Source organism: Chenopodium album, chromosome 26, assembly GCF_948465745.1.
Source record: "Chenopodium album chromosome 26, dcCheAlbu1.1, whole genome shotgun sequence".
Classification (NCBI taxonomy): Eukaryota; Viridiplantae; Streptophyta; class Magnoliopsida; order Caryophyllales; family Amaranthaceae; genus Chenopodium; species Chenopodium album.
In genome coordinates, this window is record NC_137859.1 from 4,115,681 (window position 1) to 4,129,972 (window position 14,292).

The window sequence follows — 14,292 nt, forward strand, 5'->3', positions numbered from 1 at the left end:
GGGGCGGTTTCTGGGGGGAGGTGAAGATGAGGGGGGCGGTTTCGAGGGGAGGACGGCGTTTAGGGGTGGTTTTGGGATGGGGTTCGGGAAACAAAAAGGGGGAAAAAGAGGGTGGTGGGTTGCCTTGGTGGGGGAAAGGGGGGTGTGGGTGGGGTCGTCGGCTTTGGGCGCTGGCCGCCGGTTGGGTGGGGGAGGAGGGGCTGGTGGCGACGGGGAGCAGGGGTGGGGGACGGGTGGCAGTAGGGTGGGGAGAGGGTGGCTGGTTTTTTTTTTTTTTTTAAAGTTTTTATAATAAATTTAACACTTTTTTAACGGAATTAACACTTTTTTAACGGAATTAACGGAAGAGGTGTATGAGTGAGACAAAGTCGAAACCACAGGTGCATCTCTGATAATTATTAAAAACACGAGTGTATCATTGATAAAAGTCAAAACTACAGGTGTACTATTGATAATTTCCCTATATATATATGAGAAGCTGAAATTCGTAGGAATTGAAGTTCTTTGGAGTTGTTTGGTTGACAAATTCATGGGAAGTATAAATGGAGAAACTAAATTTTCTCAGAGGGCCCAGGTAAGTGAAACTTTCCATGTGAATTTCATGAAAAATACAATTTTTAGAGAATTTGCAATTCTTACATTCAACCAAACAAGCCCTAATGACGTAATTAGCGTAATTGTTATCCACCGATCTCATCGAACAAACAAAGTAGTTTCACAATTGACTAATCCATGTTCAATTGTTCATCATACTCTAGTAGTGCCACATTGTATCCTGTTTTAGATAACTTTTTAGAAACCGCCCTTTAAGAAAAAACATACACATAAAACAGAACACATCCCTTTTTCTTTTCTTTGATTCTCACACTTACAACGATGCAGAATTCTTCAACACTCCTCTGCCACCGCTCCTTTCACTGTTATATTACAGATTACAGATTCTATTTAAAAATATTAATAAAAAGATGTTTTTTGTTTCTTGAATTTTCAAATAATAACACCCTTTTAAGTTCACTGTATACATTTCAGTGATTATGACATAATTATAATGATGAATTAATTTAATGTAGTTTAATATTTCATTGATTAATGTTTTGCAGATCTTGTTACGTAAGTCAAAATATTTGTCATTTATTCAAAATATTTGTCATTTATTTAAGACTTGTACTAGGAGGAGCAGGTGTACTTGATTAAGTAGTGATTGACATCTCAACTTAATTTGCTGCTCAAAAAAAAAAAAAAATAAAAAAAAAAAAATAAAAAAAAAAATGGAGAAGATAATTGAAAGTGGGAATTTGTTGTTTGCTGTTAATGGTGAAAGATTTGAGATACCCACTAGTGTTCATCCATCAACTACTTTGCTTGAGTTTCTCAGAACTCAAACTCGTTTTAAAAGTGTCAAGCTTGGTTGTGGAGAAGGTTAGTTATTCTTACTTCACTTTAATTTCTTTATTTAATATCAAAATCCGATTGAGAAATCGGGTTTGCTATCCATGTGTGTGAAATTGATCAATATCGGATGTAAATATTGGGGTTGAATTACCGTTTAATATCATTTATGTCACTATGGTAGGTGCCATTTGCATGGAATTAGAGACTGGTATTTTATGAAATTTTTATTGGGTTTTTGTAGAAATTAATTATGGTTTGATCTTTATAAATGTAGTAGATAAGGATTTTTTATGTGTGAGTGAGTATGTGAAAAAAAAAAAAAATGATCTAATCCACAATTTTATCTTATTGAGTATGGGGAAGAATTGGAATCTAGAAATTCTGTAATTGAGGAATAATTTTTGTATCATTTTTGTTATATATGACTTCACTTGGTGTTCTAAAAGAACATAATTTCGATTGAAAAGATACTAGCTCCGTCCCACTGAAATTTCCCCATATGACCGTTTTCGGGTCAATCCAAGCAATCCAGTGGTTTGGAGGGAAAAGCAATGGTTTGCATGTGTAGAAGGAATGGATTGTTGGTAACGGATTTGAAGCGATTGTCAAATGGAATCAGATTATTATTCATGGATAAAAGTGGTGCTCATTTTTACCAATTCTAGAATTTGGTTGTGTTAATTGTGTTTAGTGCATCTTTTGAATCTTTGTGAAAAATTGTGTTGTCATTCAGTAAGAGTAAGATGATATATTTGGAGTTGAAATTGGTTTGTGACACAATTGTTCAATGTCAATAACTGCAGGTGGTTGTGGGGCTTGTATTGTTCTGCTATCCAAATATGATCCTGTACACGATAAGGTGGAGGATTATACAGTTAATTCATGCCTTACGCTGCTTTACAGTATACATGGTTGTTCCATTACCACGACTGAAGGCCTTGGAAGTCAAAAGGAAGGTTTTCATTCAATACACCAAAGACTTGCTGGATTCCATGCCTCTCAGTGTGGCTTCTGTACGCCTGGAATGTGTGTTTCTCTTTTCTCGGCTCTTGTCAATGCTGAGAAGAGTGACAGGGAAGAATCCTCACCTGGGTTTTCAAAGCTTAAGGTTACTGAAGCAGAGAAAGCCATAGCCGGAAACCTCTGTAGGTGTACTGGTTACCGGCCTATTGCTGATGCTTGCAAAAGCTTTGCAGGAGATGTGGATATTGAGGATCTAGGATTCAACACTTATTGGCAAAAGGAGGAGGGCAAGGAACTTAAGGCGAGTAGGTTACCTATTTATAATAGCAGTTGTCAGATATCAACATTTCCTGATTTTTTGAAGAGTGAAATAAAGCTTAAAATGTTATTGGATTCGGGAAAATATTCTTGGTATACTCCCATTAGCATTGAGGAGCTCCAAAATAAGATGGAATTGAGTGAGGCCAACTACGTAAATCGTGTCAAATTAGTTGTTAGTAATACAGGTACAGGGTATTATAAAGAACTAGAAGGCTATGACACATACATAGACTTAAGGTACATTCCTGAGCTCTCTATGGTTAAAAGAGATTCTGAAAGTGTCCAAATTGGGGCAGCTGTGTCGATCTCTAAGGCTATTGCTACACTGGAAGAAGGTGGTGAAGATAGACTGAGTGGGAGCAGTGTAGCAATGCTTAAGAAAATTGCTGCCCATTTTGAGAAAATTGCTTCTGGGTCGATCAGAAACTCAGCAAGTATAGGCGGAAATTTAGTTATGGCACAGAGGTCTGGATTTCCTTCTGACATTGCTACTGTTCTCCTAGCTGTAGATTCTAGTGTAGAGATAATAAGAAGCTCAAAAAGGGAGACTATAAAATTGGAGGAATTCTTGGTAAGGCCGCCTTTAGATTCAAAAAGTATAGTTGTGAGTGTCAAGATTCCGATTTGGGAACCTTCCTCAAAATCAAATTGTAAAGTTATGTTTGATACCTATAGAGCAGCACCTCGCCCTCTGGGAAATGCACTGGCATATCTAAATGCTGCTTTCCTTGCTGAAGTTTCTCCCAGCAAGTCTTCTGATGGCTTCGTGGTGAACAAGATTCACTTGGCTTTTGGTGCTTATGGGACTAGGCATGCAGTGCGGGCTAAAAAAGCTGAAGAGTTTTTAGCTGGCAGAGATATTGACCATGAATCCCTCCGCAAAACAATGAATTTAGTTCGGGCTGCTGTGGTGCCTGAAAATGGCATTTCACATCCTTCCTACAGGATAAGCTTAGCTGAGGCATTTGTTTTTGAGTTTCTGCACAGTTTGGTTGAGCCTAATTTTGGGTTTACAAGTTTAGGCTTGGATCAGTACATTGGTTCTCAGTCTACAACAAGCTGTAGTGTGAACGAGTACAATAAGAAACCTTTATTATTACCTGCAAAGCAGATAATTGTACCGGGCACAGAATATCATCCTGTTGGGAAGCCCATTGGCAAAACTGGAGCTGCTCTTCAGGCATCTGGTTTGTTTTCAGTTAGTATACTAGCTGCTTTAAAGTTTAATTTACCAATTTGATTTCATGTACAAACAGATCCACACTATGTTGTTTTGCTCTTGAATCTAAATGTCCATCTAGTTTGTAGGGTTAGTATAGAGAGTATGGATAAATTTGTTTTCGTTGATTTAAATTTTTGAGTTAATTCGAAATGGACACACAATAAAACAAGGATTGTCTTGAATTAAACATGGTGCTCGGCCTCAAACCCTCAATAAAGCATATTCTCTCTATCACTCTTCATGATAATAATAATGCTATGTTACTTAAATCAGCAAGTTTTGTGCTATATTCTTTAATGTTTTGAGTTACTTTCTGCAGGCGAGGCAACATATGTTGATGATATTCCTTCTCCAAAAGACTGTCTTCATGGATCATTTGTGTATAGCACAAAGCCATTGGCAAGGGTCAATTGTGTGAGATACGAGTCTGAATCACATCCAGATGGAGTTGTTTCCGTTGTTTCCTATAAAGATATTCCACATGGTGGGATGAACGTAGGAGCCCAAACAATATTTGGCAAAGATTTGTTATTTGCTGATGATCTCACAAGATGTGCTGGTGAACGTATTGCGCTAGTTGTAAGTCGAATTTCCTCTTAAAGCCTTTTTAGGTGTGTTTTTTCTCACAGCCTTATTTTATCTTTGATTTGAAATATTGAGGAATACTCAGTTCTGAGAGCATTACAGGTTGCAGATACGCAGAGGCATGCAGACATTGCAGCTACTAAAGCAGTTGTTGACTATGACTTAGAAAATTTAGAGCCACCAATTCTGATAGTTGAACAAGCAGTTGAGAGGTGTAGCTTTTTCGAAATCCCTCCTTTTGTGTGCCCTAAACCAGTCGGCGACTTTGCAAAGGGAATGGCCGAAGCTGATCAGAAAATTCTTTCAGCTGAGGTACCACTCACACATTCTATGTCTATTCTTAAGTGTGTTCAAGTAGATATACTGTCTGAATGTGAACAACGGTATTCTGACTTCAAAAATTCTAATTCTTCTGATTTTTATGTTGGTTGTATTTGTAGATTAGACTCCCATCACAGTACTATTTCTATATGGAGACTCAAACTGCTTTGGCTATTCCAGATGAAGATAACTGCATGGTGGTTTATAGTTCTGCTCAAGTTCCAGAATTTACACAATCTGTGATTGCAAGTTGTCTTGGGGTTCCTGAAAATAACATTCGTGTCCTTACAAGGCGGGTTGGAGGCGGTTTTGGAGGAAAGGCAATAAAAGCTATGCCTGTGAGTATTTTTGGTTTCATAATTCGGGATTAAATTTCCCTTTCGTAGTGCTCTGTATATATGTTTCAAGTGGTTTATATCTTGCTTCTTTGACCACCCCAGGTGTATATTTCATACTGACTTAGACTTTTTTTTTTTTTTTTTGAAAACATACTGACTTAGACTTGCTCATTGCATGACTGTACATAAATATAATATACTACTGAATGAGAGAGGAAAAATCAGTAGCTAGATATATATTATATGCTGAAAATCACTTTGAAAGGCTCGGTTATTATAAATTCTAGTTTTCCACCTCCACCTTTTTTTTAATTAATAACACAATATTGAACATCTTATAGGTTGCATCAGCTTGTGCATTAGCTGCATACAAGCTTCGTCGCCCTGTGAGGATGTATCTCAATCGCAAGACTGATATGATAACAACTGGAGGAAGACATCCAATGAAAATTACTTATAGTGTGGGATTCAAGTTGAATGGGAAGATCACAGCTTTACATCTTGAAATTTTGGTTAATGCTGGTATATCAGAAGATATTAGCCCAATAATGCCAGCAAACATAGTAAATGGACTTAAGAAGTATGATTGGGGTGCTTTATCACTTGATATTAAATTATGCAAGACAAATCATACAAGCAAATCGGCAATGCGAGCTCCTGGTGAAGTTCAAGGAACATTTATAGCTGAAGCCGTGATTGAACATGTAGCTTCTGCCCTTTCAATAGATGTTGATGTTGTTAGAGACCAAAACTTCCACACCTTCGATAGCTTAACTTTGTTCTGTCAGGCTGCTGCTGGAGAGCCGAGTGAATATACTTTACGTTCAATTTGGGATAAGATAGCTTCATCTTCAAGCTTTAACCATAGAAAAGAGATGGTTAAGCAGTTTAACAAGACTAATATCTGGCGTAAAAAGGGAATTTCCAGGTTACCCGCTGTGCATGGTGTTTCACTGAGACCAACCCCTGGTAAAGTTAGCATACTCCGGGATGGGTCAATTGCAGTGGAAGTAGGAGGGATTGAGCTTGGTCAAGGTCTATGGACCAAAGTAAAACAGATGGCGGCATTTGGTCTTAGTATGATCAACTGTACTGGAAGTGATGAGCTTTTGGATAAGGTACGAGTAATACAAGCAGATACATTGAGCATGGTACAAGGAGGGTTTACTGCAGGAAGTACTACTTCAGAGTCTAGCTGTGAAGCTGTAAGAATCTGCTGCAATACTTTGGTTGAAAGATTAACCCCTCTCAAGGAGAGTCTACAGGATAAAATGGGCTCTATTAACTGGGAGACACTTATTTTCCAGGTAAGTACTTATTCAAGATCCGGTCCTCAATGATATCTTCAGGCGCACAAACTATTCTTTTTCATTCTGAGCTTTGTAGGTTTGATTCAAAAAAAAAATAAAAAAATAAATAAAGATTTAAGTGGGAATTTTCATTAATTTAAGGCCAATTTGATTTTCCAGCAAAAGTGTGTTAATCTCTCTGCTTGTTTCTATGCTGTATACTGTCAGCGCAAAATGAAGTTGTACTTTCTTTGATGTACTGCAATTATTATTACTTCTTAATACTTACTATGGAGTAAATAAGTTTTTTGCACTAATCAGATAATGAGCAATAACCAAGCATAAAATGTGAAGTCGATTTATATATCTGATGTAGAAAGTGTTGAATAACAGTTTTTTATTTGCAGGCAGGCTTACAAGCAGTTAATTTGTCGGCTAGCACCCTTTACAAACCCGATTTGACTTCCATGCAATATCTGAATTACGGAGCTGTTGTTAGTGAGGTAAAACTTGTTAAAGTAGCCCTGTTTAAGTCTCCCCTTTATTGAATGCATTTGTTGTATTAATTGAGTAATTGTTATACAATGGCCCTAGTCAAGCAAGCATCATGCTGTCTGAAAAGAAATAAGAAATTAAGCCAAGAGTTACCTGTTCCATTTTTCCAAGGACTAATTCTTATGATACTACTTTCCCTCTACAGGTAGAAGTGAATCTCCTCACGGGAGAAACTACTATTTTGCGGTCAGACATCATATATGACTGTGGACAGAGTCTAAATCCTGCTGTTGATTTGGGACAGGTTGATTTTTATTAGCATATCCTTACAGTATTACTTACTTCGTATTATATAATGCTTAAGATATAACGACTTCAGATACATTTTTAATTCAAGTGTAAGATTTAACCTTTGTTCTGTTGACAGTACTGCTTAAATATAATGCTTATGAACTAATTTATTGTAAAACCTATATTCTTAAGGTGAGAAGAATAAACCTTGTGCACTGATACCTTTTTTTTTTTTTTTTTTTTTTTTTTTTTTTTAATGATGCTGGGGTGAATTTTTTTAATATTTTGGATTGGTTGTGAACTTACCTGACTCCCTTCTTTAGTTGATAGTTAAAGCATCCAATTTGTGGCATTTTTTACAGATAGAAGGGGCTTTTGTTCAAGGTATCGGCTTTTTCATGCAGGAAGAGTACCTATCTGATCCTGATGGTTTGGTGGTTTCTGATAGCACATGGACATATAAGATCCCTACAATTGATACCGTACCAAAACAATTAAATGTTGAAATTTTGAACAGTGGACATCATAAGAATCGTGTTCTATCATCTAAAGGTATAATTATACAGCAGTGTGCTTTCTGTACTTTGATCGCGTAAGAAAAACTGTCACTTTACTTCTGTTTGATTTGATTGTAGCATCTGGAGAGCCACCATTGCTTCTAGCAGCATCAGTTCATTGTGCAACAAGAGCAGCCATAAAAGAAGCGAGGATGCAGCTTGCTTCTTGGAGTGGCCGTGCTGATGATTCCTTATTCCAATTACCTGTCCCTGCCACCATGCCTGTTGTCAAGGAACTCTGCGGCCTTGACATTGTTGAGAGGTACCTGAGTAGTTCACCTGCTAACAAAGTGACTGATAAGCAATAGCCTGTGTGCAGGTTTGCACACAGAACCTTCAGTTATGAAACATCTGTAACTGTAAGATAAATACATCCATTATGTTACACATCAAATTCTACTATTTGTACACTATCAATTTGATCATAATGAACTTAAGATGCAAATAAAGGGGGGCGTCTATGGTTTTTCCTGAGAGGCAGAGAAGGCGGAATACATAAAAAAAAAAAAAAAATCGAAGGATAAGAGAACGTGTAGCTGAGGTTGAATGATCAAATGATCAGCAGCACACTACTAATAAAGCTTGCAATTGTAATGTACAAAAAAAAAATGTGTAGTTTGAGGTTATTTATGTTGTTTATGGGTATCTCAACATTTTGTTAGTTTCTGAATTCTGATTATGATACTTGTATACAGGAAATCAAATACAGGCTTGCTTTGCCTTTTTCTGTTTCACATGACAACAGAATTAGTTCTCAAGTAATAGGTCTTTTTGTCTTCTCATCTTCTTAGATAAGCTGAAGGCCGCCAAGCGTTACTGTATCTCGTTGTGTTCCATCCAAGAGTTATCCCTACATCATATATCAGTGTATCACATGTCATACACCCTCTATTTATAGAGAAACATCGCGTGTTATGCCATACATGATACATCTATTTATAGAGATAACAACGTGATATATGCCATTTCTCCAAGAGACAAAACTCTAGTTAATCACCAAGGGAACCTTGTAATTATGATAAATTTCACCATAGGACCATTCAACCAAAAGATGCCTTCTGATTGATGAGATTTATTGCATTACACAGTAGTAAGTATAAAGTACATAATATTGGTACTTGGTATATTTAAGTAAATTAAAATGTTAAATAGAACCTTAATTATATCAATTGACATGTAACTTTGTCATGCATTCATTCAATTAATGTGTCAAATTGTTAATCTACTTTGACACATGTGAATATATGATTAGACCTTAGTCACCTTATCCATCTACTCGTTTATTTTTGTGAAGTTTGAAACTTCAAAAATTAAGATCTACATTCACGCACTCACATTTTTACGTCCTTTTGCTAATGTAGCCAATCAAATACAAAGTACTCCATACTTCTTCTAATACTCTATTATTTTAATCACACTTATTTTAGGTTTGATAAGTTTAGATGAGATAATATAAGTATACAAGGACTAATAAGTTTTGATAAGATTTTTTATTAAGGTTATTGGTCTTGTAAAAAATCTGTGATATTAGGAAAATATATTGTTCTTTCAAAAAAAAAAAAAAAAGGAAAATATATTGTTTGTGAAATATTTTCCATATGAATATTAAGATTGATTTAGAAAATAATATCATTATAAGATTTTATGGAAAATATCCTAGTTTCCTAATTATCTTGATTAATAACATTGATTAGGATAAGATAAGGTAACAAATTTAATGACTACTCTGTAAAATAAAATAAATAAAATTTAGGTAAATAGAATACAGCCTAAAACATCTAGATGCAAATCAATCCTTAAACCACGGTCCATGTAAGCCTTTACGTGTAGGGAAGGTTCTTATTATTTATACTATATAGTATATAATTTCATGAATTGCACAAAAAAGCACAAAACTTTGGAATGCGACCGTTCATGCACAAGCACAACGGTAACATATTGTACACCTAGATTTAAAATCTTAGGTTTATTATTTTTGTACTACTGTCCTTTTTTTAACATGGGACAACGTTCCAAATCTAAAATACACCCCCCAATAAAAGGATTAAAGGATAATATTTAAAGTACAAATTTACAACTAAGCTAATTTATTTTTATTTTTTAGGTGATTTTTTTTATTAAAAAAAAAATCCAATTTTAGGAAAAAATTGAAGGCAGTTTTTCCTTATAAAAAGCAGCTGATAGTCAGCCTATTTTCCCACCAACCCCTGTTTCTCTCTCCCACCTCCCCTCAATCAGCATTGTAGATTTTTCTTCCTGTTTTTTTTAATCTTCTTATTTATATATTTCAACAATTTTCTGGGAAAAACCCAAAAAATTAAATAAATGTAAGTTCTTGAGCAAATTTACTCTGTTTTTATCAATTTTTTCTTGTAAAGCTCAAATCTTTTTTCATTCAATCACCCATTAAATTGCTCAATTTGTTCAAGATTTTAGCTTTATTTGTTCTACATTATGAATCACTAATTTATTTGGGTTTTTGTTTTATTTTTCAGATATTATAGGAGAAAAAAAAATGGGAAAAATGTTGATACCCCAAGTGGGAATTTTGGTATTATTGATGATGATAAGTTTAGGAGAAGCAGAATACATGAAATATAAAGACCCTAAAGTTCCAGTTAATAAAAGGGTTAGAGATCTTTTGTCTCGGATGACATTGGATGAAAAGATTGGTCAAATGACCCAAATTGAACGCAAAGTTGCTTCTGCTGATGTTATGAAGAACTATTTCATTGGTATATACACTAAAACTTTATCTCGTCGATTAGTTTAGGTGGTTAAAGTCTTGCGTGATTTTCACATTTATATATATGGCTCACATTATTCTTTGTCAATAGTGAATGATTGTCGATTAGTTTAGTTGGTTAAAATTTTATGGGAATAGTCATAGGATCGAATCTTGCCTACATTATTGAGGTCAAATTAAATTTTATGATACTAAAAGTCATAATTTTTTTTTTTTTTTTGGGTGAATAGGTAGTGTGTTGAGTGGAGGAGGCAGTGTGCCAGCACCAAAAGCATCATCAGAAGTGTGGGTGAACATGGTGAATGAATTCCAGAAGGGTGCCATGGCTACTCGCCTCGGCATACCGATGATTTATGGTATTGATGCTGTTCATGGCAACAACAATGCCTACAATGCCACCATTTTTCCTCACAATGTGGGTCTTGGTGTCACAAGGCAAGTACTATATGTTGCTCCTTACAATTCCTATTTATTGCTTGTGTTGTTATATGTAGGCCTATTATTTATTTATGTGATTGAGATATTATGTTTAATGACTATAAATAACCAGCTAGTAATATACAAATTGGATAAATGTAATGTATTTTAGTTTGTTTTCTTTAATTTGTATAATACTTGTTACCAAAATTTTAATTATCATTAATTCAATTAGCCTTATATTTTGTTAGATGATCAAATTAAATTTGTCATGATTATTTAGAGCAGAAGTCAAATGTGACTTATTGTACGTGTGATAAGTATGAGTTTAATATATTGTGCTAGAGAAAATTTGTGATTAAAATTTTGTTGTGATTGTAAATTTGTGATTGCCCTTCATCAGAGATCCTGAACTTGTTAAGAAGATTGGAGCAGCCACTGCACTAGAAGTTAGAGCAGCCGGGATTCCCTATGCTTTCGCCCCGTGTATCGCGGTGTGTAGGGATCCGAGATGGGGACGATGCTACGAGAGCTACAGTGAAGACCATACCATCGTGCAAAAGATGACTGAAATCATTCCTGGTTTACAAGGAGATATTCCTGCCAACTATCCTAAGGATTTTCCTTATGTTAGCAAAGGAAAGTAAGTATTCTTTACCATTGAAAGCTCTTTACTTGGGCCTTTTCTTTTCCCCTCGTGAGTTTAATAAGTTCGGATAAGTGTCAATGAATTTAAGTAGTCATTGAGGTTAAAGGTACGAAGTCATATTTATAATGTGTAAGTTTGAAAGGACCTTTCCTTAAAATGAGCGTGAATTATGACATTTGATGACGCGTTTATCCTTTGATGTGGAATTAAAAAGTATTAGCATAATGCATGATTGCATGTCTGGTATGATGGTGGTCAATTTTGGTTACATGTAACGTGTGAACAACTAATTATTAGTTTGAAGCACGTTGTAGTACTTGGTCTTCTTACTGAATCACTGGTCATATCACTAATATTGTTTATTCTAAAAAAGTTGTGAATGTTTGATCTTGCATATTCACATAAACAGGTTTTACTTGATCACTGAAATTTAAACTGTGCAAATCTGAAACTTAATAATGCTCAATCGATGTTGGTTGTTATTTGATATTGTTATTGACTAATCGTATATTAAGATTGTAACATTTGCTTTAACTTTTGGACAAGGAACATTTAGGTCATTATGTCGTTACTTAAATACTAATGTCCTTAAGTAATTGAAATTGTTACACCTTGCCCAAAAAGTTCACGTTTTTAGTCCAAGTGTTGCAATTTCTTTTGAAACGGAGGAAGTATAAAACTGATAGGGTAGCGGGTTTTGCCAAGCATGTTGTGGATTGTAAGTGTTTCCCTGTATGATCTAGGCATTAATGAATGGTTTTTCGTTACTTTTGTTAGGACTAAGGTAGCGGGTTGTGCCAAGCATTTTGTGGGTGATGGTGGCACGACAAAAGGAATTAATGAAAACAACACTGTGATCTCTTACAAGGGACTTCTTGACATTCACATGCCAGCATACCTTAACTCCATTAGGCACGGTGTTGCAACCGTTATGGTGTCATACTCTAGCTGGAACGGCGTTAAGATGCATGCTAATCGCAAACTTGTCACTGGTTTCCTCAAGAATAAACTTAAGTTCAAGGTAAACAAAAACAGTTTCATGATCAAACACTCAAAATTTCAGAGTTTGGAAAACAATGTGCTGATTTTTTTTTTTTTGTCGAATTTTCAATAGGGATTTGTGATATCAGATTGGGAAGGAATTGACAGGATCACTACTCCTCCTCATGCTAACTATACTTACTCTGTCCAAGCTGGAGTTCAAGCCGGGATTGATATGGTCAGTATGAGTTTTAATTTAAAATGCTCTGCGAGTCTGAAGTCACTAGCTGTTGTTCTGATGTAATGAGGATGTACTAATGCAGGTGATGGTTCCAAACAACTACACTGAATTCATCGACGATCTCAAGTCACTGGTGAACAAGAAAGTAATTTCCATGAAGAGGATTGATGATGCTGTCAGGAGGATCCTAAGGGTGAAATTCATCATGGGATTGTTTGAAAACCCGATGGCAGACAACAGCCTTGCCAATGAAGTTGGCAGTCAGGTCTCTATTTTTTTTTCAGTTCTGATTTTTCCTGTTTTTTCCTTGATACTATCTTTTTTCTGTACTGAATTATTTTACTGCTCACGAGCAGAAGCACAGGGATTTGGCGCGAGAAGCAGTGAGAAAGACCCTTGTTCTTTTGAAGAACGGTAAATCTGCTCACAAGCCGTTGCTTCCACTTCCTAAAAAGGCACCAAAGATACTTGTAGCCGGAACCCATGCTGATAACTTGGGTTACCAATGTGGTGGATGGACAATCGAATGGCAAGGTGCTAGCGGCAATGACCTTACCACAGGTATGCGTAATGCATCCAACGCAAACTAACATCAAAACAACTAAAATTTCAGGTCTCAATTGTCAAAATTTGTTTTCAGGATTCTTAATAGTTTTTCACTCTATCTTGTTCTAAATAGGTACAACAATATTGGCTTCTGTGAAGAGCGCTGTTGATCCATCTACCCAAGTAGTCTTCAATGAAAACCCAGATGCAAACTTTGTCAAGTCAGGTGGATTCTCATATGCCATTGTAGTCGTAGGAGAGCCACCCTATGCCGAAACAAATGGTGACAGCCTGAACTTGACAATTCCCGAGCCAGGGCCAAGCACAATAAAGAATGTTTGTGGAAGCATCAAATGTGTGGTGGTTGTCATATCAGGCAGGCCTGTTGTCATTAAGCCTTACCTGGAAACAATTGATGCCCTCGTTGCTGCGTGGTTGCCAGGAACTGAAGGTCAAGGTGTCACTGATGTGCTCTTTGGTGATTATGGATTCACTGGCAAGCTTGCGCGAACTTGGTTCAAGTCAGTTGATCAGTTGCCCATGAATGTGGGCGACCGACATTATGACCCACTGTTTCCATTTGGTTTCGGGCTTACTACGAAAGCTACCAAAGGATACTAAAATTTAAATATGTAATTAGTAGTGGTAGTTGCATTCATTTGACATCTTAGTGCGAAAAAAAAAACCCATATTCATGGTTGGGCATACAACTGATACAAGTATCAGTCGGAATTCTTGTAATCATGATATTTATTGAATTGTTAATTTATCAAAATTATTAATTCATTTATGTTCAGTCTTAATACATACTCTATAGTAGAGCTTTAGGGCAAATAGTATTTTCAAACAAATTGAATAAGTCAAAAAAAGAAAAATAATGAACTTCGAAAGTAACACTCTCCTACAGCTTTACGCTAAAAGTCTGCTCATATACACAC

General features: G+C 35.9%; 2 protein-coding genes across 3 annotated transcripts; both read left to right on the plus strand.

The window, feature by feature from the left end:
• Positions 1-862: 862 nt before the first annotated feature.
• Positions 863-8,501, plus strand: LOC145618551 (indole-3-acetaldehyde oxidase-like). Of its 2 annotated transcripts, XM_081673322.1 has the most exons (10): positions 866-1,419; positions 2,196-3,863; positions 4,218-4,477; positions 4,586-4,795; positions 4,924-5,142; positions 5,484-6,449; positions 6,839-6,934; positions 7,132-7,230; positions 7,580-7,769; positions 7,853-8,501. In XM_081673322.1, the coding sequence occupies exons 1-10, from the start codon at positions 1,269-1,271 to the stop codon at positions 8,080-8,082; spliced, it is 4,089 nt and encodes a 1,362-aa protein (XP_081529448.1). In that variant the 5' UTR covers positions 866-1,268; the 3' UTR covers positions 8,083-8,501. The 2 variants fall into 2 exon arrangements, with proteins under 2 accessions (XP_081529449.1, XP_081529448.1); XM_081673323.1 differs by lacking the exons at positions 7,580-7,769; positions 7,853-8,501 and having other exon boundaries at positions 863-1,419; positions 6,843-6,934.
• A 1,463-nt stretch (positions 8,502-9,964) lies between these two features.
• LOC145616534 (uncharacterized) lies at positions 9,965-14,129 on the plus strand. Its single transcript, XM_081671277.1, has 9 exons — positions 9,965-10,101; positions 10,270-10,509; positions 10,751-10,955; positions 11,341-11,580; positions 12,364-12,607; positions 12,701-12,805; positions 12,891-13,073; positions 13,165-13,369; positions 13,488-14,129. The coding sequence occupies exons 2-9, from the start codon at positions 10,290-10,292 to the stop codon at positions 13,973-13,975; spliced, it is 1,890 nt and encodes a 629-aa protein (XP_081527403.1). The 5' UTR covers positions 9,965-10,101; positions 10,270-10,289; the 3' UTR covers positions 13,976-14,129.
• The last annotated feature ends 163 nt before the right edge of the window (positions 14,130-14,292 follow it).